Source organism: Orycteropus afer, unplaced genomic scaffold (assembly GCF_000298275.1).
Source record: "Orycteropus afer afer isolate SDZICR_OR568_19922 unplaced genomic scaffold, OryAfe1.0 scaffold00470, whole genome shotgun sequence".
In the NCBI taxonomy this organism is placed as follows: Eukaryota; Metazoa; Chordata; class Mammalia; order Tubulidentata; family Orycteropodidae; genus Orycteropus; species Orycteropus afer.
Genome location: NW_006922057.1, coordinates 606,433 through 616,898, shown reverse-complemented (window position 1 = coordinate 616,898; position 10,466 = coordinate 606,433). Strand labels below are relative to the sequence as shown.

Below are 10,466 nucleotides of genomic sequence, written 5' to 3'. Positions count from 1 at the left end.
TTGTTCAGCAGCCTACCATGCCCTGCTGATCTTAGGACCTTTTCTGGACTTGAACTAGTGGCCTACCATGGTAATATCGGGACTGTGCCTTTTTACTTGTTGACCTTGGGTTTGTCAGCCTTAGCAGCCAGTGGATGCCTGAGTGAAGAAAAGCCTGCAGCTTCAGTGGGCCAGGAACAGGAGGCAGAGCTGAAGCCTAAGGTTGAGGGGCTTTCACACAGCCCCTAGAGCCTGGCACTTTGAATTAGGACTTCTAGCCTTCAGAATTGTAAGAAAATAAACTGATTTTTCAAGCCATGCCATTTAATGGATTTTCCTGTCAGAATGGCTCTAGGTAACCAGAACAGCTGCCAAGCCAGAATATGAACTCAGTGCTGCCATATTTTTCCATTTGTCAATAAAAGCTGGGCATTCTTGGTTTTTGTGTGTTATGTCCAATCGTTAAATGTTGGCAAGTGATTTGAAATTTTGAAAATAGCAAAACAGGCTTGCATGCTGGATGTGGCCTCTAGGTCCCTCGACTTGTAGCTGCTGGTCTGGTTCACTGTTTTTTATGGATTAGAAAACTGAGCTCCAGAAAAGCCAAGGCCATGCAAGTGTGAGAGTGTCAGAGTTACCCTTTGAAGTCAGGTCTTGGGATTCCTAGCTCTTCTGATCATACAGTGCTGCTGTTCTTATTACTGGCCAAGTGAAGAAGCAATTATGAGAATAAGTCACCCAGAATACAGGAGAGCAGAATTCATTTCCAGAAGCAAAGTGGAAGAGCTGTTTAGATGATCAAGGGTATGGGATTAATTGTGCTGCTCTCATTGCCTCTGATGGACTCTAGTGGTCATTGGACTGGTGGGTCCACTGAGAAGGGCAGACTTCAGGATCTCTGTCTGCAACATCCAGTGAAAGGCAAGCTCACAGGGGCAGGGACTGGCCTATCTGACTTGATTGCAGTTGTTCCCTGAGTAGCTGGCATAGAGGTGGCAGTTGGTTAAGTATCTGTTGAATGAATGATTAGGCTTAGAGGTTTGAGAAAGAGGGTTAGAAAAACGTGTCAAGTACTTTATGTGGATTTACTCACTTTTTCCTTCCAACACTTCTTTAAGGAAGCAAATGTTACTTTCTCATTTTCCAGATGGGTAAATTAATGGTCACAAAGCTTCAGTGATTGACTCAAAGTCAGGGAGCAGAGTTTGGATATGTACCCAGGCCTGTCTGAACTTAAACTCCATGCTATTTCTTTTGTCATTTTTCTCTTTCATATATCCTTCATCTCTAACATTTTAGACCACCTGTCTAAATATGGCTCTTGGTGATACCTAGTAGAATTGAACCCAGAGTGACTTGGTATGGGATAACTTGTACCATTTCTTTTTTTCAGGAATGATCACCAAGACCCAACAAGTAGACGTGGGCCTTGGGCTCCCAGAAAAAAAGAAAAAGAAGAAGAAAGTGGTCAAAGAGTCAGAGATTCACTCTTCGGTTTTAAAACATGATTATTCCACTGAGGTTTCTCCTCGAAGAGCCATATGCTCCACTAAGAATGTGATCCAGGCCCCTGAGATGCCTCTAGTGAAGAAGAAGAAGAAGAAGAAGAAGGAGAAGGTCCTTTGCGAGGATCACCTAGAACCTGAGACTGTGTTGCGGGCCAGACAGAGAGAAAAGTCACCCAGCTCCAGAAAGCAGGCCCTTGGTCTTACTGAATTCCACAGCAGGGAGAAGAAAAAGAAGAGGAGGTCCTTGTCAGCTCTGTCTGTGTCCCATGGCCTGGAGGTGGATACCTCTCTAAACCCCAGACAAGGTGAGGAGGGGACCAGAGTTGGCAGTAAGCTCAAAAAGCACAAGAAGGAGCAGGTGGTCCAGGATACCGAGGCCTTCTCAGGCCAGAGCCCTTGGCTCTGTGAGGCTGGGGATGCTCTCTGTGCTTGCAGAGTGGGGAAGGGCAGTGAGAAGCTGGCAGCCTTGGGGCAGAAACGGAAGCAGGGGAGCCCCAGGGAACACCAGGTCAAGATGAAGAAGAAAAAGAAACTCTACCAGGAGGGTGATTTGCCCCTTGACCACCACAAGGTCTCCAGATCCACAGGGAGCAGCCCTAGGAAAGGAAGTAAAAAGAAGCCAGTCAAATTGCAGGTTCTGGAATGCATCCCAGTAGGAGATGGCCCAAAAACCCTAGTGAAGAAGAAAACCAAGTCAAAGAAGCAAGCAGAGCAGCCAGGCATTGAGGAGTCTGCTCTGAAGAAGAAGAAAAAGAAGAGGAAAGGGAGTGGGGTGTCAGAAGAACCTGGTGAGGAGGTAGGTTTTCCTTGAGAGATGGAGTCTGCCTTGAGAGAGTAAGAGTGGGGGGGCTAGGAATGTCTATGTGTGTGTGAGACAGGCATGCATGTGTGTATTCTCACACACTTGTGCTTTTAGTTGCAAGAACCCTAATTAACCTGATTTCAGCCAGAAAGTGGGTTTTTGACACATGGGATGGGAAAGGCTCAGGGCCAGTAAGCTTAGGAGATTCTGGGTCCAGGGGCTCCTGCAGTGTCACTGATACAGGTGTTCCTTGCCAATAAACGTCTGTCCAAATTCTCACCATCTAAACTCAAGGGCCACATAAATCGGGATCTGCTCTTTAGATGAATCCCTTGCTTTTGAACTCTTGCCACTTGTTATCCAAAACTGAGAATCAAAGAGTTTGCAATAACATGGCATCTGTAGTTAGTTATCTGAGCGTACTGTCTGCACTCAGTATACAAAGTTCAGGAGTCAAAATAGATTTGGATAATGGGACACTTACATGGCTTTTCCTAGCTGTGGCCTTTCTGTTTTTCTGTGTTGGTCTTAGTCCCAGGTAGACTCCCCTAACCCACCAACCTACGTCAAGATAGTCCCCCAGCTCCAGGCTTTATCCTAGCAGCTCTGCCACTCCAAAGGAAGAAGGTGGCCTGCTTCAAAACGATTCTAGGAAAAGTTCCAGAGTCACTCTTACAGGCCCACTTTGGGTCAGTCTCCCCAGAGGTCCAGAGAGTGAAACCAGGAGGGAGGGGCTTGGGGTCAGGCCCACCCAAGCCATACCATCTGAGATTGGGGGAAGGTTTCTGAGAGGAACACTCAATACCTATTATTAGAAGGAAGAGAGTGACAAGGGCCTGGTGAAAACCTACCATATTTTATTGTTAATCAGTTACAGTTGCCCTGTGGGATGTAAATAGTTAATGCACCCAGACAAAAGGTTGATGATTCAAGTCCATGCACAGGTGTCTCAGGAAAAAGTCCAGGCAATCTAAAAGATTGTTGTTGTTGTTGTTGTTATGTGCCGTCGAGTCGGCCCCGACTTATAGCGACCCCTCCTTGGGTTTTCGAGGCAGTATCACTACGGAAGTAGGATTGCCCAACCTTCCTTCCAAGATTAGAGCCTCAAAAATGCTATGGAGCACAGTGGTATTCCGGCATGCATGGGCTTCCGTGAGTCAAGCACATTAACCGTTTACACCACGCAGGGACTCTGGTGGAGGAATAGGTGCAGTACCTGAGTTGTTAAAGTTCATGTGAGCTCCTGTGTGGAGTGGACTGGAGATGTGAGTGAGGAAGTAGGGAGTTAAGAGATTATTGCAGTTGTACAGGCAGGTGAAATGACATGGTCAGGACTGGGGTGGCAGTATAGAGGGGGAGAATTGGGTAGATTCAGTGGGTCAGTTTGCTGGCATGGTGCCCCTGCACCTGTTGGCCCACTGTTAGCAGGACCTTTGACCTCTCATCTCTTGCTAGTTTGGTGCCATATGGGAGGAGTCTGGTGACATGCACCAAGGTCTTAAGTCAGGAGTTCTAGGTTTAGGATCAGTTTGTCCCAAGCTTTGTGTTAGTCACTTCACCTCTCTGAGCCTGTTTCTTTGTCTGTCAGATGAATTAGTACAAGTTAGAAGGAGAATCAGGGAAAAAAAAAGATGAGAAGGGCTTTGTTGATGGTGAAATGTTGTATACATGGCAGGGGTTGGAATGATGTAGTCTTAGGGTTTCTTCTGGGCTTTGTCATGGTCTTAGCTTGGCTGGGCTGCTGGGGCACAGGCCTTACTGCTGGGTATGTGAATCTCACCTGACTGCCTTTTTGTGCAGGAACCAGACCCAGACTTAGAAGTGGTGTTGGAAAAAAAGGGCAACGTGGATGAGGCCCACATAGACCAGGTATGGTTCAGTTCCTTCTCACCCCCTTCTGCTGCCACACCCAGAGGCATACGTGCACTCTCCCAGGCCTCAGTGGGGTCAGGGACTCCCAAGGCCACCTAGGCCAGCCTCTCCGGCACATCCCCGGTAGCAGGGACCTCATGCTGTTTCTCCCACCTCATGCCAGGAGACCCCTCCAGGTACCAGGGCTGAGGGGCCCGTTGGGTCATCAGAATCCCAAGCCAAGGCCCTCTTCTCTGCGACCAAAGGATGAGTCCCTGAGACCCTACAGCTGGGGCATGGGACAGACCTGCTCAGCCAAGCAGTTAGAAGAGAAGACAAAGGGCTACAAAGCAAGTCAGCTAACGTTACACCTGGACCCACAGGAAGGGGCAAGGGACCCTGGAACCTTCTCTGTGGAACAGAAATGCCACTGGTGCCGTGCAGTGGCCTTGAGCCAGACTAGCAACCACGTATGAGATGCACTCACCTTGTGCCAGGTGCTCTGCTAGGTTCTTTACATCCATATCATTTCTGTTTCTCCCATTTACCCTCTAAGATAGCTGATATTTCAATCTGTTTGCCCAGACCAGTGTTCAGAAAGGTTAAGTGACTTACCCAAGGCCACACAGCTAGTTAATGGCAGTGTTGGGATTCAAATGAGCCTGTCTGCGTGACTGGATAGCCTGTGTTCTTTTTGGAAAGGGTTGCTATCATGAAGGTATACCTGTGTTCAGTGCCATCAGTACCAGAAGGCAGGTCCTCAAGCAATGATTTACCCAAAGTGGTTACAAGCAAAAAAAAAAAAGTTACAATGCTAAAGGTGGGCAAACTTCAACTTGTAGGAAATTCGTGCTTAAGCACCCTTGGCTTTTTCCTGCCGCAGGGTGAGTGAAGCCTGCCCACGTTAGCCCAAGGGACTGCAGCCCTCCAGATGCTCAGAAGATGCTTTTGACAAATGCCTCGCACGATGTTTGCAACAGAGTATTGGTTTCCTGTCTACCTCCCATCCCAGCCCTCTCGGTCCTGGGTTTCAACCTCAAAAGAGAACTTCTGTGGCGCCTTTCAAATCCTTTTCTTACCTCCCCCTTGCGCAGGTGAGGCGAAAGGCCTTGCAAGAAGAGATTGATCGGGAGTCGGGCAAGACAGAAGCTTCTGAAACCAAGAAGTGGACAGTAAGTTTGATGGTAGGGCTCTGCTGGGTGGCACGCTCCACACCCATCCCCAGACTTTCTGTAACAGCTTGTCTGGAGCTAGATTCCTTCTGGGAGGGCCTCTGCTTGCCCTCCTTCCTCTTGGAGCATTGACCAAGTGAGATCAGCAGCCTGAACCTTGGTCCCTGTCTCTGGATGGGTCTTCTGAGGACACGTTTTGACGAGTTCCTTTCTGCAGTGGATGGTACCCTCAGAAGGCTGATGGAAACTGAGATGGCTGGACTGTGAGGGTGGGAGTGGCCATTTGCTCGGGAAATTTCCAGACCAGGCCTGAGAAGACAGGACAGGAATGAGTGCAGTTCAAGCACCACACAGCCAGCCTGAGGTTGACGGCCTGCCTTGTCGCTCACAAGTTGGCTACGTCCGTCCTTGCACCCTCCGTGTAGCCAGTCAGCTGAGCAGCACTGGTCCCTTCCTGAGCCCAGCTGTGCACCTGGCGCTGTGCTGGGTCCTGTGAATATGGGGGCACAGGCCTGAGGGAGTGTTCATCACGGAGCAGGGGGTGTGGTGGGGAAACATGATAAATAAGGAGGGAAAGGTCAGATGGAATGTTAGGAAGAAAGAAAACGGAAAATGAGCTGTGAGTGATGTCTGGGGGCAGGAGTCTAGAGAAATCTGAGAAGGTGACATGTACACAAAGACTGAGGTGAAGGGTTACCAGCCCTGAGACAGCCAGGGGAGGGCGGATGGCGAGTGAAGTCCAAAGGTGGGAAAGGGCTTGGAGTGTCTCCTAAAGCAGGCCAGTTGTTGGGACGTGGGATGAGCTGGCAGTGCTGGCGGGCGGCCCAGCCTCAGTGGCCCAGATAGGAAGCTTGCACTGGTTCTGAATATGGTGGGAGCTGCCAGATGGCTTTTACGCAGGACCAGTAGGGAGAGGGGTCAGGAGACTCATCCTGCAAGTTAGGGGCCTAGGAAGGTGACGTGGGGTTTAGAGAGAAGAGAACAGCTTCTGGGTTGATTGTGGAGGCAAGGCTAACAGGACTTGTCACTGGACTGGCTTTCGGGGAGAGGGAAAAAAGAACCAAGGCTGACAGGCAGGCTTCCCTCCGTGGCTTCAGAGTCTTCAGCAAAGAACCTTCGGTTTGAATCGTAAGCCCTGCTACCCGTCCCAGGCTCTGTCACTTTGTAGTTGTGGTACTCTGGGCAGGTAACATCCCTTCTGAGCTTCAGTTTCCGTATCTGTAGAATGGGACTCACAACCTCACCCTGGGAGGTGGGGTGTGGGGGGAAGCTTCGCTGCACAGAAGTGCCCTTCGTCTGTGTGTGTCCTTTCTCGCCATCCTTCTGAGCTGAGCAGAGCTGACAGGATGCCCTGAATGTGTGATACAGGCAAAAACCAGGACTGTGTCATTGTTACTTGGACCCCTAGCCCCAAGAGGCTATACTGGGAGGGTCCTGACAGCAGGAGAGCAGTATTGGTACACAGGGACCAGGACCTGCTGGGGACCCTTAGGTGTGGCACTGCCCCACAGGACCTTGGACCATGTCAGCACTGAGGCACGTAAAGGGGCTCCAGGCTGGTGGTGGGCCCCTTTGGATGGGTCAGCAGCCCTGAGAAGAGCCCGCTCACCCAAGACCAGTGTATCTGCCTCCTAGCCAGCCTTCTGGCAGTGCTGTCCCCAGACCAGTGCAGGTTGTCACAGGCAATCTTCCTTGAAATGGCAGGCCTCGGGAGCTAATTATTCCTGTATCTGGGCCACTGGGAAGCTAGAGAATTCATAATTCATCACCATTTCACTTAGGGCATCATCGCTGGTAACAGCTGGTTCTTACTCTCTCCCAAAGCCAACCTAGAGATGCTGCTGGCTGGCATTTGCTTCCAAGTGGAAAGTTCCTGGGCAGCACGGCCAGCCCGAGGAATGCATAATGAGGTGGGCTGGGAAGAACTACCGGTTACCGAGGACTTAAAATGTGCCAAACGTTGTGCTCTGGGTTTGAGTATAGAAGCTGATTAACTCCTCACTGAACCCCTGTGAGGGAGCTTTTGGGTGAATTGGCTGGGGTCACACAGGTGGGGCTTGAACCTGTGGCTGCCTAACTTCAAAGCCACCATCGTCTTGGGAGCAGAGTCTCTTGACTGGGCCACAGACATGTAAAGGATTGAGTCTTAGGCCATTGCTCTGAGGGGCTCTTTGGCATTTTCTCCTGTATGAGAAATTCTGGTGTGTAGAGGGTGTGTTAAGGGTTCCGTATTGTTTGCCGTGAGTTAGGGGAGAAGAATTAAAACAGAAAGGCAGGAAATAGAACTAATGATAATAGAGGAATAGCACACTGACTTGATGGCCACCTGAAGATGGCTTCAGGTGTTGGCCAGAGCCGTTGCAGGATTCCAGCAGGACTGCTAGCCTGTGCCCCAGCGAAGCTCAAAGCCTCATTTCCTCATCCATAAAATGGGGCTAATCATCGTCTCCCTCTTGTTAAGATTAAATAGGACAAGCCCGCTGAGTGCTGCCTGGTGAGGCTGGGGCTGGCGGAGGGGAGGGAGAGCGCACTGGGATCAAGGGAATAACTGCCTTCTTTTCTGTTAACACAGGGAACCCAGTTTGGCCAGTGGGACACTGCTGATTTTGAAAATGAGGACCAGAAACGCAAATTTCTCAAACTGATGGGTGGCTTTAAAAATCTGCCCCCTTCGTTCAGCCATCCCCCTGGCATGATTGGAAGGCCCAACATGGCCCTCAGCAAGAAGGCGGCTGATGCCCTGCAGCAGAGCCTGCAGCAGGACTATGACCGGGCCATGAGCTGGCAGAACACCCGGGGAGCTGGCCTTGGCTTTTCCAAATCCCCGGACAAAGTCTTTTATATCGACAGGAGTGCTTCCAAGTCCATTAAGTTTGAAGATTAAACAGTTGGGTCTTGGGGGGGGGGCGCAAAACTGCTTTTCTTATTCAGTTATGCAGATGAAAGCCATCCAACAGTTCTCTCAAATTGAACTGCTGCAAAGATTAAGGACAGCTATCTTGATGTTCTGAAAAAGTAGGGGCAGCTTGTGTTTCGGGAGCCAAGAGAACACTGAAGTGGCTTGAGCTTATTTTTTGTGCTAAACATTCCATTTCTGTCTGAAGATGACAGTGTGTATCAATAATAGCAGCTAATGTTTGTTGGGAGTCTAGATGGTGCAAACAGTTAATGTACTTGGCTGCTAACCAAAAGAGTGGTGGTTTGAATCCACCTGGAGGTGCCTCGGAAGGAAGGTCTGGTGACCTGCTTCCAAAAATCAGCTATTGAACACCCACGGAGCATAATGCTATTCTACTCTGACACACGTGGGTTGCAGTGAGGCGCAGTTGACTCTGGCAACTGGATTTTTAATACTTGTTTAGTATGGTCCAGACACTGTGTGGGTTTTCTTTGTATTACTGTACTTAATCTTCATAATATTATGAAATAGGTGCTATTATTCTTCCCATCTTATATAGATGAGAAAACTGAGGTTCAGGGAGGAAGTAATAAAATAATTACCCAGGGTCACCCAACCAGTAAGTACAAATGTCTTTTTGTTTTTTTTTGTAGCCCAAGCCCTGAGTGTCATTATTCACTGTGACATGTCCCCTTTAGGGAATATCACCTAGAATACTTGGGATTAAAATGTCTTGCTTTAAGAAATTTGTTTTGTTATGTGTCTGAATCTCAAACAGGAAATAGAACTAATGATAATAGAGGAAAGCACACTGACTTGATGGCAGCAGATTTGGGTTTTGGGATATTTAGTCCTACAAATGAGCTAATCGCAAATTCCCAGGTTTGTTTTAGTCTTGAGAATAAAAGGAACAAGAGAAGCGTGCAGGTGACTTTTGTGATGGAGGTCAAATGCGGGGGTATGACATAGAAGTGCTCTCATCAGCTACGAGGACAAGGAGTCCCATTGTCTCCAAGCTTGGAGAGCTCCAGATCTAATGACTCGAGTGACATGTGCTCACCTTCCCATTCACCTAGCATTTTGCATCCCCCAAATCATGCTGATTGAGTCAGTTTCACATCACTTGGCATGAACTCCTGCAAACATCACAGTTCAGGCCAGCCTAAACAGGAAACTCCATGTCTCACATGACAGGAAGTCCTGATGTAAGGCGCTAGTTTTATCAGCTCACCAAGGAAACATTCCTTTCTGCTCCCTCATCTTCAGTGTTGACTTCATCAGGATTGGACAAGAATGGCTACAGCAATTCCAGGTAGCATATCAAGACATGAGAAACACTCTAGAAGCAGTAAAACCTCTTCATGCCTCAAAATGGGTCATGTGCACATTCCTGAACCAGTCCCTGGCAGAGGGAGGTAAAATGTCTTCAGGCCAGCCAGGAAGGAAGAAATGAGTGGATGCTGGCAAGAGACACATTGTGTCACTACCCCACTGGGCACAGGTGAGCCAGGCCACTTAAGACAGCTGGCCTTTTCTGGGCTCTCACCCCTAACCAGAAAGGATTGTGCTCCAGGTGTATGCTAGTAAGAATCCATTTGGGCCACTTAGAATAGAAACTTGGGTCTTTCATGGATTGAACGGTGACATGCATAGTGGAAGAGGCCATCTAAGGCTAGAGTTGGAAAGCACCTCCTCTGGGGAATCAATCTCTCCTGTCCTTGATCAAGACTGTAGGTCTCTTTCATGTAAAAGGGAACCAGCCATTGTAATAGTTTGCATCTTGCCTACAGATCACACTACAGTGTGGGTAGGCCTTGGACCATCAAGATTACAATTGGCTATGTCAAGGGTGATTCGGAAGTGGATAGCTGATTGCTGTCTTCCCTGTGTCTAAGCCTTGGTGATGGACAGCTCTCACTGGAGTGTGATAGTCAAACTTTTCTTAGCCCTTCTGCCATTAAGTGTAGTCTCTGTAATAGGACTTGACTGTAACTCAGTGTATCATTGACTTTTTGGATAATGCTTTTAAGAGTTCTACTTGGTTGAGGCAAACTTGTTTTTGTTCAGTACACAGGAAATTCTGGAAGTCTGTTCCTGAAGCACAGTCTAACTGAAGATGGTTGGGCTGCTAAGGCAACAGGATGCTGATGACCTAACCCTGTCTCGTCACTTTGGTGGATGCAGACCGCCATTACTCTTGTGAGCAGACCCTTACTCTGTGGCAGTCTGCAGTGTTGGGAGAATTGCTGTCTGTA

General features: G+C 48.7%; 1 protein-coding gene across 1 annotated transcript; it reads left to right on the top strand.

The window, feature by feature from the left end:
* The first annotated feature begins 1,374 nt into the window (after window positions 1-1,374).
* KNOP1 (lysine rich nucleolar protein 1) lies at window positions 1,375-8,196 on the top strand. Its single transcript, XM_007954728.1, has 4 exons — window positions 1,375-2,283; window positions 4,090-4,158; window positions 5,235-5,312; window positions 7,885-8,196. The coding sequence occupies exons 1-4, from the start codon at window positions 1,375-1,377 to the stop codon at window positions 8,194-8,196; spliced, it is 1,368 nt and encodes a 455-aa protein (XP_007952919.1).
* Window positions 8,197-10,466: the final 2,270 nt, after the last annotated feature.